The following is a 19,642-nucleotide window of genomic DNA, read 5'->3' as shown; positions in this document are numbered from 1 at the left end:
TGCGGAAGAGCGTCGCGTCGCCTTGCATGCCGGGATCTCGGAGGACCTAGACTCGGCTGTGGCGGCTGGGGGCGGGGCCTGCGCGCACGTGGGCCGCGCCTCCTGCTGCGGCGCTAGGGTTCTTCCGCGGCGTCAGGCTCGCTGGCTTCGGTGTATTCACTCTACAAAGCCTCGCCGAGCGCTTAGCGCCGTGGAGGCGAGGGGTGGTCCTGACCTTTGGGATCCCCTTGCAGGTTGACCTCATGTAAACCTCAGGTCACCTCTCGAAAAATGAGCACCCCGAGCCGAGGAGAGTCAGTGCCGACCTCTCAAAAGAGCCGACGAGAAGCCGATTTGATCCTACTCATCCCCACGTTCCTCACCTTCCGTTCCCTAGCCCCGCGGCCGCCCTCGGGCCTGCATCCGGCATCTTAGCCGCGTCCCACGGCCTCATTCCGAGCGGCCGTGGCAGCCCCGGCGCCACGTCAGCCTCGCTCCCATTGACTCGGCTTTCGGCAGCAGCGCTAGCCATCACCGTCTCTGTGGCGCAATCGGTTAGCGCGTTCGGCTGTTAACCGAAAGGTTGGTGGTTCGAGCCCACCCAGGGACGCGTGGCATCCCCTTTTAAAAAAAATTTTTTTTTTCCTCCTACATACGGGTTCGATCACAGTTGTTCAAAAGCCAGATTTTGTAATTAAATGGCAGAGGCGACACTTTTTCTACAACACGGAAAAGCCATAGTGGTTGGAAATGTGTTATTTGTGATAGGATGAATTGTCCCCAAGTCAGATTACAAGAATGCTAGGTTTTTTTTGTCTCTACAAGCAATATATTTTGCGGGTTTGTTTTTTTTACATTAAAAATTAATTTGCAGTGTAGGTTGGACTGTTTTTCATTGTCTGTCTCAGTGGATTTTTACAGACTAGAAATATTACATCTGGAACGGAGGGAAAGCAAGGAGAGAGAGAATGGCAAGGACAAGGTGAGGGATAAAAAGGAGGGGGAATGGGAGGGGGAGACCCCAGATGTAATTTAGAGACAAAGAAAGCAGGGACATAACTTGGCACACCCCAACAAAATGAGGAGAGGGAAAGAAAAGAGAAGCATTTAACAGAGACACCCCCCCCCCAAAAAAAAAACACCCCACAACAAAACAAATACAGCAGTGAGGATAGGCAGGTAGAAGGTGATACTAACAAAGGACTTCGCTTTGGAAGTAAGAGACACAGGGGTAAAGCTATTCTGGAAAGCACTGCTAGAGGCTCCCTCTCCTGTTTTCGACACCATTTTTAAAGGGATCCTCACACTAGCTCTTGGTAAGCGGTAAGCGCTGGGATGGGCCACCTGGATTTCCCAGTTCCCTGCCCTCTGAAAGTCTCTAGTCTGTGACCCACACATTGACTTTATGATTCCAGAATTGTCAGCTGGGAGGCCACGTGTGAGAGACAAAGTCTAGGGGAAACCCCTGCACTCTCCAGAGATTGCTGGGTCCTTCCTAAAGCAGAGAATACCCAAGGACTTAAAACCGTCCTCTGTGATACTGACCCTAAGGAGGCCTCTTTTGGACATCCTCTCCCATGTTCACCTACGCTCAGCAGTGCTCACAGGCCCGTGGGGATGAGCACGGAGAGACACAGGGTCCTGCGGAAGCCAATGGGACAGGTGGTGCGTCTCTCCAGGTTTGTCCTACCGGTGTCTAGTGAAGTATTTGACATTGTGGCACATGACAGGTGTGTCTCTAAGCGGCTCAATAAACACAGGGAGACCAGAGAATTTCAGGTGTCCTAAAGGCTGGCTCAGGCTTCTTGTGAAAAGCCACAAAGGCCAGCGGTGTGAGAGGCTGGTCATCTGGGTTGGAAATGATTTAAGTTGAAGTTTTATATAGGTAGGTAGCACGGCCTAATTTAGCAAACCCTTCCCCATGGCTGAGAAAGAAGTGAGGTGGATCACGGCTCCCCGCTTAGCTCAGTGGCCCCCGGGGTCCCCCTCTGGATTAGGGATAACCGAGGAAGGCCGATCGATCCCCTTACTGCGCGCTGCTGTTCCCCCAGAAGGGTAGCACCTAGGTTCTGGGTCTTCTAGCGAATAGAATGGCGGGGGTCGGGGTGGTCCCTGGTGTGCTCCCCTCCAGGCGGCGGGGTGCGGGTGCCCGAGTCTTCGCGGGCAGGTGGCCAGACCCTGCCAGGCCTCTCCCGCCAGTTCTCACAGCCACCTCCCGGGGCGGGCGGACATCTCTCCCGCCCTTCCTCCCCGCCCCAGTGTGGGCTGCGGCCGGGGTCACCGGGCGGCCAGTGCCCTGGGGGGGGGGGCCGCGATCCGATCCGCCCTCCCCCTCCTTCAGCCCCCCCCCCCCCACTCTGCCCCTACGGGGAGCCGGAGGTGTAGCCCAGGCCGGCGCTCCGGGACTCGGCCAAGATTCGTTTCCGAACTCGAGCCAAGCCACCGTCTGGGCACTTAATGGCGCTTCTGGCCAGATCCCCGAGCTCTCGGGAGGGACGGTGACGGTGGCCATCCCTCCTCATCCATCGCGAGTAGCGAACGGGCGGATCGACCGTCCTAATGAGGCCCCACGGCAGGATCGATCCGCTCCCTCGGCGCCGGCGTCCCGCTTTCCCGAGCTCTCCGCCCCCCCCTACCCCTACACCCTGGGCTTCCAGTTCTCCCTCTCCGGCCGGAGGCGCTCGGGGACCTGAGCGCGCGCTAGGTGGGGCCGAGGGCGGCGGCCGGAGCCCCCATCCCCTTCCCGGCGCTCCCCGGGCTCCGCTCGCTCGCCGCGATTGCCGACGGGGACGCACGCCGTGGCTCGAGTCCGAGCGGGAAGTGCGGGAACCCGTGCCCGCTGGGGCCCGGAGCGCGCGGGCCGTCCTCGTGTCCCGGGGCTGAATTTCCTACTCGGCTCCGGGCTCTCCCCATTCAGCCAGTTATTGTGTCCCCCGGCCCGGCGCCGGGGGGCTCGTCTTCGCCTCGTCTCCCCCACCCCTCCCCGCCCCGGGTGGCGTTCCATTCTTCCCCGCCTGGGCACGCGGGGTGCACGGGCCTGCACGCCCTAGCAAACCGGGCCCCCCGCGGGGGAGGCCTCCTCCTCCTCCTCCTCCACCCAGGTTCCCCTCCCCTCGCCCCCCCCCGGGGGGGGCCTGGCTGCGGGCGGGGAGCGGGCCGGACGCGCGCAGGGTCCCCGCGGGCCGTCCGTCATGGGAAAGGAGTGCCGGCCGGAGTGAATGAAAATCTCCCGGGCCCGTCCGTGGCTGGCGGCGCCGAGCCCGCCCGCCGGCCCGAGCCAGGGTGTATGTGGGTGTGTGGGGGGGGGATCGCAGGGTCCTGGGGGGCGGTGGGGTGCACACATGAGGGGGGGGAAGGGGATATGGCAGAAGGTAACCGAGGTGGATGTATCCTGCAGGCCGACGCGTGCTGACGGGCGGGAGCGGGGGGGGGGGGGAGGCGGAGAGGAAGAGGAGTCTCGCCGGGGGGTCCGGGGGAGCCCGGGACTCCGGGGTGCGTGTGCGCGCGCGCGCGCACGCGCGCGAGGGGTGGGGTAGGGGGGCGCGGCCGCGCCAGTCTCTGCCCTCCCCTTCCCCTCTCCGCAAACACCCTGAAGGAATGAGGTCACGTGACGACGGGTGGGCGGGGCCTGCTCTCGTCTGGAAGAAAAAAAAAAGCCATCTTGTCTCCCCCCCCCCCCCTCCTCCTCCTCCTCCGGCCCCTCCCCGCCCCCCGCGTCCCTTCCCCTCCCCTGGTCTCCCTCCCACCCCCAGCCGTTCGCACAAACTCCTTTCTTACCGTGGGGTGCTCCCCTCCCGCCGCCCGAGCGAGGGACGCGGCCGCGGCCCCCCTCCCCTCCCTTCCTTCCCTCCCTCCCTCCCACCCCCCCTCCCCGAGACCCGCCGGACCCCGGACCCAGGTAAGCGGCCGCGGGCTCGCGCCTCCTTCCCTTCCAGGGCTCCATCCCCTGGAACCATCTGGGGATGGAGTCGGGGTGTGTGTGGGGGTCCTCTCCATCCTTCTCCCCGCGCACCCCCGGGGGAGGGGCCCGGTCCTGGCTCGCGCCGTCCGCCAGGCTTCTCCCCCCCCTCCTCCTTTTTTTTTTTCTGTCCCTTTTTTCTTTCCTCCCTTCCAAGATGGCCGAAGCGGATTCCCCCTGCGGACGAGCCGGCGTCTCCCTCGACCACCGCCTCTTTGTGCGGCAGCCCCCCCGGTAGACCTTGCTCCCGAGGGAGCGAGGGGGGAGGGTCCCGGCGGCCCGCGCGGGGTGGGGGTGGGGTCTCGCACCGAGGTCCACCCCCCCCCCACCCCCCCCCCCGGCTCCGGCCGCGCTGCCCCTCTCGGGCCGGGCAGACGCAGAGGCCGCCACCCCCGGGGGGGGACGACGCGGGCGTGCGAGCCCGGGGTCCCCCCGCCCGCGTCCCCCCGGGCCGCCCCGGCGGAGCTCCTTCCCGGCACCCCTCCTGGGGGCCCCCGCCGAAAGTTTGGCTCTCGGGAAGGAGGGAGTGGCCGCCGGGTCACCGGGTGCCCGAGCCTTTGACCCGGGCTAAGCCTAGCCAGGGGCGGCGCCTGGATCCGCTAACCTCCCTCCCACCGCCATCCGGGCGCGGGGAGGGGGAAGGCTCTTATCCACGGGGGGGCCCCCACCACCCTTCGTCCCCACACCCAGGCCTTCCCCTTCCAGCCGGGGGAGGCCGGGTCTGGAGGCCCGCAGACTCCCCCCTGCCCCCGCCGGCCTCCGCGGGGCGTCCCGGGAGCCCCTTCCTCTCCTCCCCCCCACACCCCCCTCTGGTCCGCCTGGAATTGCTCCCGAGTTCTGAGGGGGGGAGGAGGTAGAATTCCAAGTTTAAATACGTTGAGGTGTTGCCGGGAGTTTCCTCGGGGTCTTTGTCTCCCCAGGCCCTGGCCCACCCCTCCAGCGCCACCCCTCTGGCTGCCTCAGTCTCTCCCGGTGGGGGGGGGGTCCCTCTCTGGGGGAGGGGCGCCTCCAGCTCATCTCTCACTGTCCTGGGCTTCCTGCTCTGGGCCTCTTGCAGTTGGTGGTATTCCCGAAGCTCGTTTCTCTCCTTCCCCTCCGGTCTGCTGCAAGGTGGCATTACTTGGAGGAGCATAAAGCCACTTCTGTTGTCGCGTTTTGGTGGAGAGGTTCCCAGGGGTTCCCTGGTTGGAGGACTCAGACATGCGTTTGGAATGAGGCAGGAAACACACTCCAGGGGTCTAGACCAGGCTTAGCCAAGTAGGGCTCAACTTGGAGTCTTGGGAGGTGAGCAGGAAGGGGCCTCTCTGAGATCTTGGTTGGTGGAGCTGTTGCCATGGGAATGGAGAGAGCCTGTACAGGAAGAGGTTATATCTTTGTGCAGGTCAGATGCCCACCACAGGTCCTCCGGCCTCTGGCTCTGGAGTGCGAATGGGAGCTGAAGTGCTTTTGTTGCTGGAAGAGTTGTAAATTTGCTCTGGGAGCAACTAGGTGTGCACAAAAGGCTAGTGTGTTGGCAGCTCGGGTTTCAGGCAGGGAAGTGATGGGGTGGGTGGAAATGGTTTGTGCATCTGTCAAGTGTGGGTCTGGCTTGAATCTGGCTGAGTATGTGGTAGGGTGTGTCTGGCCAAGTGTCTGTCTGGCGTGCTTGTTACCACATTTATCTGGCCTTGCGCGTTGTGTGAAAGATGAAGGGGGTGTGTCTGGCTCTGTGCAGTGTGTTGCTCAGTGTGTACACTTCGGGGTTTTGTCTTTGTTTTGACCTTAAGAGGCTGAGAGATGGGGGAAGCCCAGCCATAGGAGGCTGAAGGCCTTTTTCCATGCTGGGGGCCTGTGCCAGCATCAAAGATCAGGGAAAGCTGAGGTTCACCGAGTCCCAGGGCAGAGCTCCATGGTCCCAAACACATATATGCAATCCACAGGCTTGCATGAAGTTGGGTCCACGAAGCAATGTGCAGACCCAGAAGCTGAGTTTTACCACTACCCTCTGGTTGGCTTTGCTTCTGTGGAGCTTCCGTTCCCCATTCGATACCGTGGAAATGGTAATAGGTGATTAAGCTCTGCCTACTCTTCCTCCTTGGTGATGGTCATGTTTCAGCCAGCTGTAACTTCCTCCAGAAAACCCACAAAGTGGTTGCTGCCAATCCAGGCAACTGTTCTTCTTACCTTTCTCCTAGTAGGTCTCCGTGAAGTTAGTTCCTCCAGGTTTCTTAGTTCCTTAGGTGAATGAGAGTCTTGTCTCATGCCCTGGATGCCCAAGGAACAGGATGCAGGCACATTCTTGTCCTGGGACTGCCGCTGCTTTGCTATTGTGACCTTTAGACTTACTTCTGAGTTTCTTCATTTGTAAAATGAGACGGTAGAAGACAAGATGCTTGTTCATTTTGGTTTTGAGACAGGGTTTCCTTATGTAGCCCAGGCTGGTCTTGAACCCATGATCCTCTTGCTTCAGTATAGGTGCACTTATGCTGGTACTGGCGCTTAAACTCGGGGCTTGGGCATTATCTCTTAGCTTTTTCGCCGAAGGCCAGCATGCTTCCACTTGCGCTCTACTTCCAGCTTTTTGGTGGTTAATCAAAGAATCTCATGGAGATTTCAGATGTGAGCCACTGGTGCCTGGCTTAAGATGCTTTTAATATTCCATCCTATTCTATCCTGTGCCATCCACCTCTGCTAGTCTAAGCATCAAGATGTGACCTTAAATGGCTCTCCCCGAGTCCTGGATAGTCCCTAGTGAGCAGGCCTCCCAGGTTTCATTTGGAAGAAAGGCAGGGCAGAGTACTGTAGCTGGCAACCGGGGAGTGGCCCAGGGACCTCTGGGTTAGCAGGTCAGCTTGAAAGGACCCGGGTGCTCCTAATGATCAACAAGTTCTTTTCACACCTGGGGCTTGGGGGCTGGGGCAGAAGATGTAAAAGACCCAGCTTGGCTGGGGGAGACTGTGCTCCACTGTGCGGACATAGTTGAGCTTGGTCTGTCAGTCTCCCTCCCCATCAAGCCACTTCCAATCCCCCCATTTTTGCATTTTTTTTTCTTTTTTTGGGGCAGGGAGAGGAGGGGTCAGTCCTGGGGCTTGAACTCAGGGCCTGAGCACTGTCCCTGAGCTCTTTTGCTCAAGGCTAGCATTCTGTCACTTTGAGCCACAGCTCCTCTTCAGGTTTTCTGGGGGTTAATTGGACATAGGAGTCTCACAGATTTTCCTGTCTGGGCTGGCTTGGAACCACGATCGTCAGATCTCAGCCTCCTTCCCGAGTGGCTAGGATTCCAGGTGCGAGCCGCCGGTGCCCTTCTGCTTGTTGAGATCTGTGTCTCCCGCTCTTTCTTCCTCCGCCTCTCCCCTCCTGCAGTGGCAGCTGGGCATGGTATCCCAGCCATTGCCTCTGAGGGAGAGCTGGGTCTCCAGTGTGGGGCCCCAGGCCTGGGCCTGGGGAGGAGATGCTCTGGCAAAACCCAGCTCCTGTTTGTAGTTGCTTTTGGAACCTGCTGGCAAGGCCTGCAGGTAACCATGGCAATCAGGTAAGGAGCCAATCAGTGCTTCTCTCCACCCCCAACCCCAGAGGTGGCTCTCTGAGGCCCCTGGGGATTGGGAGGGGGAGCCGAGAAGCTCCTTACTCAGAGGGGACACAGAGGAGCATTTCATGCAGTAGGCAGCTCTTTGCCCTGCACCCAGAAAGGCCTGGGGGCTGATTGTGGTCTGAATCCTCACCAGTGCAGGGGAGGAGAGAGTGAGAGTGGGACCAGTGAGATCCCTGTGTGTCCTTACAACTAGTGTCTGTTTTTCAAGCACAGAGAGTGTGAATGAAGTGGCTAAGGCAGTGTGAAGAGCCTGCAGTTTATGTGTGTGCGCACACACCTATGCCTGTGTATGGTAGAGAGATGGGTGTTGTGTGGGCATGTGTGTGTATATAAGAGAAGCGGGGCATTGTGCATGTTTCTGTGGGAAAGAAATGGGGTGTGACGTATGCATATAAGAGAGATGCACATTGTGAATATGTGCACACGTGTTCGGAAGAGAGATGAGGCATTGTGTGTGCACATGTATGCATGCACACATGTGTGTGTGAGAGCGATGGACTAGAGTATGTGTGTCCACGTGTGCACACGTGCATGTATGGGAAAGATGTATGGGGTGAGGTGGACCTCTAGCCGCCTGGACCCCATAGGGGGCCTGACTATAACATGTTTTATTCCTGGCTCTGCATGCACACGCACACATACGTGGGTACATCTAGACACAGACATGCACAGGGCAAGCAGTCACGTGACACACCAGGCAGCCCAAGACAGCACACGGTGGATATCCCACACACTCAAAGAGACAACCACTTGGAGTTTGTTCTGTCCTTCGGATGGTTGTAATAATATTTGGGAATCTTGCCAGGGACCATGTTGCTATGGAAACAACCAAACAGTGGAGTAGCCGGCAGCCTTCTGCGTAATTGTGAAGGGGAACCCACGCAAGGAGACTGGCTGAGGCCATCTTCATCGGGTGGGAACCCCTTTCTTTCCTTCAGTGGGTCTGCAAGCTTTGAGGATAGCTGCCTCTTCTGGCTGACTCTTTGCAGGCCTGTTTTCTGTCTGCCCTGAGACTTGGGGTCTGTCCCTTGTCTGGCGTGTGTGTGTGTGTGTGTGTGTGTGTGTGTGTGTGTGTGTGTGTCTCTCTCTCTCTCTTTCTCCCCCCCCCCCTTTTTCTCTCTGTCTCTGGCCAGGTGCCCTGGGCCTCCGTTGCTGCTTGGGTCCTGGCCAGCCTCATCTTAGGGTCTCTATAGAAACTGCTGATCACGGCTGTGAATTTCTTATCCTAGAAAACCCAGTGTAGCAGCTTTAGAAATCTTTCTGGAAGAGAGCAGGGTGTGCATGTGTTGTAAAGGAGCTATTGGGGCTTGGCCATCTTCCCTAGCCCCTCCTCTGGGCTTCTACTCTGGGAATGGAAGAAAGGAGGCCCTGCTACGCCAGGGCCAGCCTGGGACTGACCTCTGCACCTAGCAGGTGCTTGGGAAGCTAGAGACAATACGTTCTGCCCAGCATGTAAGAGAGCTTGTGGTCTGGCGCTTGACCCGCTTGACAGCCCATGGACAGGTCACGGGCATGTCCGTAGGGCAGGAGGTGGTGGGAGGTTGGCAGTGCCCACATGAAGAAAGTCCTGTGTTATGCATGCAAGGGGAGGTTCTGGAACATGTGCTCATAGGCACTGCACAAGTGTGTCAGCACAGTGTGTGTATGTGCAATTCCCAAGACCAGGCAAGAGCAGCCTTTTTGCCCAGGCCATTTACTGAGTTACCTGTGGAGTTCAGGGTTGGGCCTGGGAAGAGGAAGGAGCTTTGTGTCCCCAGCTGGAAGCACACTAGGACCATCCTTAATATTCCCTGCCCAAGTGTCAGGGTCGGAAGCCAAAGGGTAACATCTGATGCACCTTAGGGAACTGTGGGGACAAACAGCCAGAGGACACACCCCTTCCAAAAAGGGCAGACAGCCTGCACCCTAGGATTTCCAGGGAAGGCTACCTGAGGGGTGAGAAGCCTTGGCCACTGGGCAGAGGGTCGAGGGAGCAGTGTGATGTGTTTTTTCTTCCCTTCTTTCAAGGCAGTGGCTTCTTTATCTAAATTTCCTATAGTTCCTACTACATCATGAGTGACCATTTGAGTGGATCTAGGGTGGGAACAGAAAGATTTTTAAGCCCAGGGCAGGTGGCTTACTTCTATAATTGCAGCCACTTAGGAGATCTGAGGATCATGGTTCAAAGCCAACCTGGACAAAAAAGCTCATGCAACTATTAGCTCCAATTAACCAGTGAAAATCCAGAACTGGAAGTGTAGCTCAAATGGTATAATATCACCTGTGAGCAGAAAAGGCTGAACAAGAGCACGAGACCCTGATTTCATGCCATAGTGTGTATACACACACACACACACACACACACACACACACACACACACACTGCTTTCTTCCATATTGCTGTCTCCCCACTCCCTCTTGGAAAGTTGGTTAACACTTCTTATAGTCTGACTTCTATCTTTCCTGCCCTTGTTTCTCAAAGGTTACATGGAGATCAAGCCTTGGTATTGGTTTTTAAAAAAGAAGGTTGGGCTGGGAATGTGGCTTAGCAGTAGAGTGCTTGCCTAGCATGCATGAAGCCCTGGGTTCAATTTCTCAGTACCACATACACAGAAAAAGCCAGAAGTTGCACTGTGGCTCAAGTGGTGGAGTTCTAGCCTTGAGCAAAAAGAAGCTCAGGTACAGTGCCTAGGCCGAGTTCAAGTCCCAGGACTGGCAAATAAACAGGTAGTTAGATGTCTAGATAGATAGATTTAAAAAAAGGTTACGTGGATCTCCCAAGCCCCTGACACCCAGTCAACAGTCAGAGGGACAGAGAGAATAGCTGTGTACCTGCCTCCGGTCCTACTTTGAAGGCAGAGAAGGGCTTGGGCTCAGGGAGGGCTGGTGCGAGAAGGGCCGTGGGATTGCTGGGTTTCTGATTCCACTTCCCACTTCCCAGGGTGAACATTCCGGTCCCTACCCCCAACCCCGGCATCATGCACCGGACCACCCGGATCAAAATCACGGAGCTGAACCCTCACCTCATGTGTGCCCTGTGTGGGGGGTACTTCATTGACGCCACCACCATCGTGGAGTGCCTGCATTCCTGTGAGCTGGGTCCAGGGATGGGCAGCCTCTGTGGCTAGGCACTGCCCCTGTCCTAGAGAGCAGACACTGCTAGGGTTGGTCACAAAGAGGCTGCCTGGGAAGAACAATTGGGAGGGTGTGTGAGAGAGCCTAGAAATTCATCTCCAGGGCTGTGTGACATTTCACCCCCTCAATATTTGGGGTTCATTTGTGACTACACTCTTTGAAAGAGGTCAGGGACCCGAGGAGGTAGCTTCACAGGGCCCATTCCCTGCCCCACCCCCCACCCCCCCAGATGGCTATTGGTCGTTTGAATAGGCCTGAGCTGCCAGGACATGGCAGAGAATTCCTGACTCTTGAGTAGAGGTGTGGGAACTGGGCCTGAGCTAGGGACGGGGCTCTAACTGTCCTCTCTCCACACCCCAAGTCTGCAAAACCTGTATCGTGCGCTACCTGGAGACCAACAAGTACTGCCCCATGTGTGACGTGCAGGTTCACAAAACACGGCCACTGCTGAGCATCAGGTGGGTCCCTTCCCCTCCCGGCTTTCTCAGCCAGGCCCCTGGTCTCCCTCCTGTGCCTGGGCGCTGGGTCTGTAGAAGGAGCGGGGAGAGGGGTCCCTTCCTGGGGCAGGGTTGCTGACGCACCCCTGTGCGTTCTTCCCTAGGTCTGACAAAACCCTCCAAGATATTGTGTACAAATTGGTCCCTGGGCTTTTCAAAGGTATTTGTGCGCCCTGCCTCCTCCCACCCATTGCCCTCACTCCGGGCCTGTGGCCCTGCCTCACTGCTTCCTCCTTCCAGATGAGATGAAACGGCGGCGGGACTTCTATGCAGCATACCCCCTGACAGAAGGTGAGTGTGCTCTAGCCGCGAGGGCCCCTCTCACCCTCTACCCAGCCACTCCCTGCTGGAAGCTGCAGCTCAGAGGGTGGCTGGGCTCACCCTGTTGGTCACGTGACACCCTAGGTCTTTGGTGGGGCTCCTCATCTTCTGCCAAGGCGTCTGAGCTGTGTCCTTTTGCAGTCCCCAATGGCTCCCATGAGGATCGCGGGGAGGTCCTAGAGCAGGAGAAGGGGGCTCTGAGTGATGATGAAATTGTCAGCCTCTCCATCGAGTTCTATGAAGGAGTCAGGCAAGTCTGGCCCAGATGTGCCTCCATCCCCTGGGAGTCCTGAGGACCATGCATTGGGGGACCCTGCCTGGCCCACGGAATCTAAGCTTCCTTCCCTCGTCCAGGGACCGCGAGGAGAAGAAGAGCCTGCTGGAGAATGGAGATGGGGACAAGGAGAAGGTGAGTGCTGGAACTTGCCCGGGCGTGGGCGGTGGGTGGTCTGGGGCTGGGAGTGTCCTGGGGCAGAACCCCGCCAAGTGCCTTATCCCCCCCCCAGACAGGGGTGCGCTTCCTGCGATGTCCAGCAGCCATGACCGTCATGCATCTTGCCAAGTTCCTCCGCAACAAGATGGATGTGCCCAGCAAGTACAAGGTGAGACTTCTTGGGCCTTTTCGGTGGGTGTGGCTGTGGTGGTGGGAGGTGTCTAGGGAGGTGTCTAGTGATGAGCACCCCAACCCTTGCTCAGGGCTAGCCGGGTGTCTGGTTGCATAACTGAGCACGGCGGAACCCACAGTCAGGGCAGGACCATTTGTTGAAGTCAGAGCTTGGGACCAAGGGGATGTGTCTTAATACTCATACTTGTTCACTAAGAACTGTGAAAGAGGTATGTGTGCAGAAATACAGGCCACCTGGCTGTGGGAAGCCAGAGGAGCTGGAGGACGGCTGTGCTAGGGTCCCTGGTGAGCTTGTCAGAACACAGTCGGTTCTGCATTTCTACCAGGCTCCTGGGGCTGCCGAGGCCGAAGGTCCATTGGAAAGTTGTTTTACGTGAAGCCGGGGTCTCTGGGCTTTGGTAGGGAGGTCCTCCAAGTCACAGAGGTGACAGCCAGGGTCTAGGGGGTCCTCCCATCTTCCTCTAGGCAACCTGCAGAGAGAAGAGGGTTGGCACCCCTTCCTACCTGGTGGGGGTCAGGACAGCTCTGGTGTGCAAGTCATCCGTTGTGTAAACCCAGAGTAATGAGGGGCCAGCTGTAGTCTGTCCCTCCTATGGCCTCATCTCCAGCCTCTGAGTTACCAGCCTGGTGGCCTCTGCACTTGGCCAGGTTCACAGCGCCCACCCCTCCCCCAGGTGGAAGTCCTGTATGAGGATGAGCCCCTGAAGGAATACTACACACTCATGGACATCGCTTACATCTACCCCTGGCGGCGGGTGAGCTGGTGGGGCGTGTTCAGGGTGGGGTAGACAGGAAGGTCACCCCCACAGGGCCTGGTATTGGTCTTGGGCCATGGTGATCACGTGGCACCTTGTTCTAGCCCAGTCCACCCCTGGGCATGTCCAGGGTAGCCTGTCCCAGGTGGGCCAGTTTCTGAGCCATGTCTTGCTGACTTTGAGGAGAAAGGGCGCCCTTGGCCGGTCACTTGCCCAGACTTGGGATCGGAAATAGGGGTGGCTGCTCTCCTCATTCCGTCTCCTTCCTCCTCTGAGTCTGTGTCCAGGTGTCTGGCTTCGTGTGTCTCCTGGTTCCACCAGTTCTCAGCTCTGGGCACTGTGGGGAAGGGCTGGGTGCCTCTCTGGGTAGCCTTTCTCCTGACATGCTCCCTTGCCTCGCCTCTCTCCTCTCTCCCGCCACAGAACGGTCCTCTCCCTCTCAAGTACCGCGTGCAACCCGCCTGCAAGCGGCTCACCCTGCCCACCGTGCCCACTCCCTCCGAGGGCACCAACACCAGCGGGGCTTCAGAGTGTGAGTCAGCCAGTGACAAGGCTCCCAGCCCGGCCACGCTGCCAGCCACTTCCTCCTCCCTACCCAGCCCTGCCACCCCCTCCCATGGATCCCCCAGCTCTCACTGCCCTCCAGCCACCCACCCTACCTCCCCCACTCCCGCGTCCGCAGCCAGTGGGGGTACCACAGCTGCCAACGGGGGCACCTCAAACTGCCTGCAGACGGCATCATCCACCAGCAGGGGGCGCAAGATGACTGTCAATGGAGCTCCGGTGGCCCCCTTAACTTGAGGAAAGGGACCCTTTGTGCAGCCACCTCCTCTTCCACTTCCTCCACTTTTTCTGGGCCCTTTTTTCCACCTCTTCTACTTTCCCCAGCTCCTTCCATCTTAGGGATGGGAGGCGGGTTTTATAAATAAATCTATATATATATGTACATAGGAAAAACAAAATATACATACTTATTTTCTATGGACAAACAATCCAGATTAATTTAAATGCCACAGGAAACAAACTGTGTATGTGTGTGTGTTGTATGTGTGTTGGGGAGAGGTGTTCGTTTTTTAGGAGGTCCTGTGTAATTTGCTTTGTTCTTTTTGGGGGAGCCTAGTGTGGTCTCCAGGAGCCCTGCCCTGTTCTCCCTCTGCTTTTCAAGGTAGATGGAGTACTGGGGCTCCACAGCCCCCAAAGCTTTAGCATAGCTGTAGTCATCTGGGTTTAGGACCCACTCTGTTTATCTGCCCATCTTGGCTGCTGTCCTGCTCAGTCCCTCCCTTTGTTGAATGTACAGAGAATCGCTAAGACAGTGCCTTTGACAAGTGCAGTTTAGCCCCTGGTTCTGAGGAGCAAGTGGCGAGGGAGAAGGCAGCTTCCTTGCCTCTTCATGCAGTGGAAACTTTGTGCAAAGAATAGATAGTTCTGTGCTTTTTTTCTTTTTCTTTTCCTGTGTGGCCTTCGCTCATTTATCTTGTAGAAGAGAAGATTCAGGCCACAGGGACCCCAGCCCCTCAAGTCCCTCTGTGGCTTTGGCATTGTGAGTGCTTCACCCCTCCTTGCCCCATCCTGGCCTGGGAACCCTTACTAGCAAGACTGGAGGTAAAGCCTCCTTTGGGGCCTACAGTTGGAAGGGTGGGGTTCCCCCCCCCCCAAAAGCACAGACCCCAGGTTTTCCAAAGGCCAACAGCCCTCCAGCCCTCGTCTCTTAGCTGAGCCTAGGACAGAGACATCTAGAAGCACAAGAAAACAGTGTAAGCTCTGATCCCAATTGTACCCCCAAGAGACCACCCCTTAGGGGCAGATCTCTGCCATCCTGGTTTTCCTCAAATGTACATGAACTGGCGGAGGCCAGATGCCACCTGTGGGGGGGCTGGAGCCCCTGTGGGTCTGTGCTTGCACCTCGTCCTGTGTCTGAGGTGCTGTGACTGTACCCTACCCCGGGACATTTGTATCTCTTGGCTTTGTAATAAATGCTGCATACTCGCTGGGGCCTCGAGTTCTTTGGGGCAGAGGGAAGGGGAAAGGGTGGGTGGCACCCTAACCTCACCAAGCCCCTGGTCTCTGGGCATAGCCTGGCTTGGGCACCCCATGGAATGGATCTGAACTGTGACCCTGTAGCCCTCCAGATTCCCTCAGCCCAGGTCACAGCTTGGAGCAGGAGACAGCGTGTGTGATTTGTCAGCAACCACAGGAACATGGCTCTGGGGTGACATGCTTTTACTGCTGCCATCTTAACATCAAGGGCCCCGCCACTGGCTGCCCTGACTGGAGACCACAGATCTCGACAAGCTGGCCGTGGTCCCTGAGGGTCCCTTGGGCTCGGCACTCCGATGTGCGTCCCACCAAGGGATCGCTCGTCAGGTGGAAGTGTGACTCCTGGGGGACAGTCACTCAGACTGGTGAGCCCACTTCGGCTTTCTGTACCAGCTCACTTCTGTGGGTGCCATCACAGTATGGAGGCTTCTTGGTGGCTTTGCAGGTACAGAGGGCCACTGTGCGGGTCTCCTGGGCTTTGAACTTGAGTGGAAATAGGCCAGTGAGCTGGAAGAAGTGGGAACCATCACAGAAAGGCTGGTGGAGGGGGGGAAAAGGAGTTAGACCAGCTGTGGTGGGGTAGGCCTCAGGAGTTCAGTGTGTATTTGGTTCGGTTTTGTAGGTCCTGGGGCTTGAACTCAAAGACTGGGCTTTTTTTGCTCAAGATAGTGCTATACTATTTGAGTCACAGTTCTACTTCTGGCTTTTTAAGTGATTAACTGGAGCTAAGAGTCTCACAGACTTTCTTCTGGGCTGGCTTAGAACCCTGATCCTCAGATCTCAGCCTCCTGAGTACCTAGGATTACAGGTGTGAGCCCCCAGCACCCACTTGGTTTTGCTTTTTTTTGGGGGGGGGGCAGTTATGGGGCTTGAACTCAGGGCACAGGCACTATACCTGAAGTCTTCTGCCCAAGGCTAGTACTCTACCACTTTGAGCCACGGCTCCACTTCCAGTTTTCTGGTGGTTAATTGGGAGATGAGTCTCGGACTGTTCTGCCCTGGCTGGCTTTGAATTGAGATCCTTAGATCTTAGCCTCCTAAATAGCTAGGGTTACAGGTGTGATCACTAGTGCCCGACTGGTTTTGCTTTTTTTGAGATAGGGTCCACTCACTATACTACCCAGACTGTGTAACCTCGGCTGGGTAGTCCACCTGCCTTAGCATCCTCTGAGGCTGAGATTATAATATAAGCATGCACTATCATATCCAGTTCCAGGTTTGATTTTTATGTTCTTATCTAGGCAAGGCTTCTATGACTTGAGCCACGTCTCCAGTCTTTTTTGTTATTTTTATTTTCAGACAGTCTTAAGGTTTTGCCCAGGCTGGCCCAGTACCATAATCTCCAACATGCCTCCCACCCAGTGGGTCACAGGCAGGCACCACCACTGTTTATTTGTTGAGATGGGTTCTTGGGAATTTTTTTGTTTAGGATGGAATAAAAACTTTGATCTTCCCAATCTCTGCCTCCCTAGTAGCTGGGATTACAGGTGTGAGCCATAGCGCCCAGCCAAGTTTTATTTTGTAATTAGCCAAGTCTGTATTGGTTCATAAAAATCATTTCCTTCCCTTTGTTCCCCACATAAAAGTTCTGCAAGGGCTGGGAGTGTGGCTTAGCGGTAGAGTGCTTGCCTAGCATACATGGAGCCCTGGGTTCCATTCCTCAGCACCACATATACAGACAAAGCTGGAAGTGGCGCTGTGGCAGAGTGCTATCCTTAAGCAAAAAGAAGCCAGAGACAGTGCTCAGGCCCTGAGTTCAAGCCCCAGGACTAGTGAAAGAAGGTTCTCCAAGTGGGAAGCATTTGTGGCATCACCATAGACACTCATGGGGCTGTCCCTTTGGGCTTGGAGAAACAACTGGTTTGTCAGGCACTGGAGGCTCATGCCTGTAATCCTAGTTACTCAGAAGCATGAGATCTGAGGATCCTGGTTCAAAGCCAGCCCAGGCAGAAGTGTGTGAGACCTTTATCTCCAAGTAACCAGCAAAATACCAGAAGTAGAGAAATGGCTCAATTGTTAGTGTGCTAGCCTTGAGTGAAAAAGCCCAAGCAAGAGTGCAAGGCTGGGGCTGGGGATATGGCCTAGTGGCAAGAGTGCTTGCCTTGTACACATGAGGCCCTGGGTTCAATTCCCCAGCACCACATATACAGAAAATGGCCAGAAGTGGCGCTGTGGCTCAAGTGGCAGAGTGCTATCCTTGAGCAAAAAAAAAAAAAAAAAAAAAAAAAAGAAGCCAGGGACAGTGCTCAGGCCCTGAGTCCAAGTCCTAGACTGGCAAAAAAAAAAAAGTGTAAGGCTCTGAGTTCAAGGTCCAGTACATGCACATGTACACACAAATTGGTCATGCTACAGGCAGGAGGGATCTCCTAAGATAACCCACTTGACCGGCAGTGTATGTCCCATCCATCCAGTAGTTCAAGCAGACCAGCTGAAGGAAATTGAGGCCCAAGGAGGGGACAGGTCTGTTACTAAGAATCAGAGCTGGAGCCCAAGGCCTCTTGATCTTGGGGGACCAAGAGAAGACAGGGAGAGGAGTAAAAATCAGCAACCTGGCCCAGAGAGCATGGAGCAGAGGCACAAGCAGCTACCCACCCATGCAGGCCACATTCCTTCGGCTGGTGTGCCTCTGGCATTGTGCCAACCTTGGGAAGGTCTGCTTAGAGGCCACAGCAGATTGGTGTCCAAGTGGGACTGGGAACCTGGGCTGCTAACCACACCCATGTGGCTTAAAAGAACGGTGCTGAACTCTGCTCTGAAAGGAAAGGGTGAGGCCAAGCACCTGGGCCAGGTTCCTGCAGGAATGGAGGGCCCTAGGACTGCAGGGAGAAGGGACAGCCAGCATGACATTGCACAGGGGTGGGAAGACAGGAAAGCCATCTCCACAGCAAGAGAGAAGGGTGTCCTGGAAGAAGAGGCCTGGGAAGGGGCATGGGAGAGCTGGGTGGGATCTTCCCTGAGCGGAGTCCAACACTTGGGAATCTCCACCAGATGCTTCCTGGGAGGAGGAGGAGGACGGCAGCTAGAGAAAGCAAGAGAGAAGCCTACAAGGGCTGAAACTACAACAGTGTTATTCTCTGCCTCCTACTTCACTTCCAAGGTGCTCATCCATACTTCAGCTCAAGGCCAGTGGGTGGTGGCACTGACCTGCAAGCTCTCCTTTTGACCCCATGCCACCTCTGCTGTCCCTCAGGAATGTGTGGAAAGAAGAGGGATGTAGGGAGAGTTATCAGGAAACACCATGTTGACCCTAACCATAGGTGTGTCTTGTCTGTGGGAGGGATAGCAGGGGTCTCTCACCTGCTTCTTGCTGCGGCCACACACACACCACCTGTAGGTTTTCCCAGCCACCAACTCCACCTTGATGGGGTTTTTCTGGGCCACCACGGGCTTTGCTGGAATTTTGGGGAACCATCGGGCCTGTGGCAAGAGAAGATGAGGGACTCAGGGCCAGCCCCAAACCCTGCCTGTGACCTGGTCCAGTTTCTTGCTTGCCCAGTGTGACAGATTTCTACGGGAGGCTGATCAGACACTACCCAGCAAAGACCTCTCCCTCATTTCCACCCCAACCCCCCAAGGATATCCTAAAGATCTTGACCTCCAGACAGACTTCAAGGACTGACAGATACTCAGCTTTCAGAATCCAGCTGCCTTCCTTCAATCTCTTCACCCCCACTTGGGTACCAAGGGGTAGGGCTATCATACCGGGGCCTTATCAGGCTAAGTGGTCCTCAGCCCCACGGCACCCTCTGGCCCACTCCACCTCCCCTACAGCCAGTGGGGTGGCAGGAGGCCAGCACTGGAGGCTGGATGCCGGGGCTGAGGGTCCCTTCCAGGTAGGTCTCACTGTCAGGTCTGTGGAACTGAGGAGCTTGGGCAGGAAGGAAGAGGATGCCAGGAGTTCTTACCAGCCAGGAGAAGATTTGCCGCCTCTGGCACAGCATCTGCAAGGTGGCGTGGGTAGCGTGATTTGGAAACAAAAAGGAAATCAGTGGGGAAAGATTAAATAACTATATAGATCAAAAGGGAAGCTGAGCCAGGCACGGGTGGCTCACGCCTGTGATCACAGCTACTCAGGAGGCTGAAATCTTGGGGATGGCGGTTTGAATCCCACCCGGGGAAGGCCAAGTCCGCGGGACTCCCATCCGGTTAACTACTCAGAAAAGGCCAGCTAGCCTTGAGCGGGAAAGGCTCAGGGACAGTGCTCAGGCCCTGAGTTCAAGCTCCACGACCGACAAAAGAAAAAAAAAGGGGGGGGGACTTGTAGGGAGAGGAGAGGGTTAGGAGAAGGGGCTCGGAGGACCGGGCGCATGGTGGGGCAGCCCCCCCCCCACCCCCTCGGCCCCAGTGGGCGCCGGCTCCGGGAAGGCTGCGGAGGGAGACACAGGGCGGCGGGGACCCGGGACGCCAGCCAGGGGGCGTGGGGGGAGGACAGCGGACGGAGCGGAATCTCGGGGTCCCCGCGGAGGGGCGGCGCTCACCCATGCGCGGCGCACGTCCATGCTTCCTTCGCAGGCCGCCGCAGCTCCAGGCGCCCCCTCCCCGCCGCTCGCCCCGCCCCTTCCGGAAGCCGCCGCCCGGCAGCGCGCGGGGCGGGGTCGGGGGACCCGCCAGGGGGGGGCACGGAAGGCCGACCGGGCAGGTGCCGTCCGCCACCCCGCGCGGCCGTGGGCTGCGTCCGGGCCTCCCCGCTGCCCTCCGCGGCGGCGTGGACCTCCATCGCGTGACCTCCCCGCCGCTCCCTCCCCACCGGCTCGGGTACCTGCGGGCACCAGCACCCTCACC

General features: G+C 57.2%; 2 protein-coding genes and 1 non-coding gene across 7 annotated transcripts; 2 read left to right on the top strand and 1 right to left on the bottom strand.

The window, feature by feature from the left end:
* The first annotated feature begins 515 nt into the window (after window positions 1–515).
* On the top strand, window positions 516–589 carry Trnan-guu. The gene has a single exon. It is a non-coding gene; the product is annotated as a tRNA-Asn (tRNA).
* Window positions 590–3,661: 3,072 nt separating this feature from the next.
* Window positions 3,662–14,569, top strand: Pcgf2 (polycomb group ring finger 2). Of its 5 annotated transcripts, XM_048367251.1 has the most exons (11): window positions 3,662–3,877; window positions 4,095–4,171; window positions 10,429–10,577; window positions 10,984–11,080; window positions 11,224–11,279; window positions 11,360–11,410; window positions 11,525–11,690; window positions 11,795–11,849; window positions 11,947–12,042; window positions 12,740–12,820; window positions 13,244–14,569. In XM_048367251.1, exons 2-11 carry the CDS (start codon window positions 4,095–4,097, stop codon window positions 13,619–13,621), a joined length of 1,206 nt encoding a protein of 401 aa, XP_048223208.1. In that variant the 5' UTR covers window positions 3,662–3,877; the 3' UTR covers window positions 13,622–14,569. The 5 variants fall into 5 exon arrangements, with proteins under 5 accessions (XP_048223208.1, XP_048223209.1, XP_048223206.1 ...); XM_048367252.1 differs by lacking the exon at window positions 4,095–4,171; XM_048367249.1 differs by lacking the exons at window positions 3,662–3,877; window positions 4,095–4,171 and adding an exon at window positions 5,242–5,983.
* Window positions 14,570–15,052: 483 nt separating this feature from the next.
* Window positions 15,053–19,423, bottom strand: Cisd3 (CDGSH iron sulfur domain 3). Its single transcript, XM_048367254.1, has 4 exons — window positions 19,339–19,423; window positions 18,766–18,801; window positions 18,158–18,277; window positions 15,053–15,397 (listed from the first exon to the last, which is right to left on the bottom strand). The coding sequence occupies exons 1-4, from the start codon at window positions 19,357–19,359 to the stop codon at window positions 15,218–15,220; spliced, it is 357 nt and encodes a 118-aa protein (XP_048223211.1). The 5' UTR covers window positions 19,360–19,423; the 3' UTR covers window positions 15,053–15,217.
* Window positions 19,424–19,642: the final 219 nt, after the last annotated feature.

The sequence above is a fragment of the Perognathus longimembris genome, chromosome 17 (assembly GCF_023159225.1).
Source record: "Perognathus longimembris pacificus isolate PPM17 chromosome 17, ASM2315922v1, whole genome shotgun sequence".
NCBI classification, from domain to species: domain Eukaryota; kingdom Metazoa; phylum Chordata; class Mammalia; order Rodentia; family Heteromyidae; genus Perognathus; species Perognathus longimembris.
Note: the sequence above shows the minus strand (reverse complement) of the source record. Positions and strands in the feature narration are given on the sequence as shown.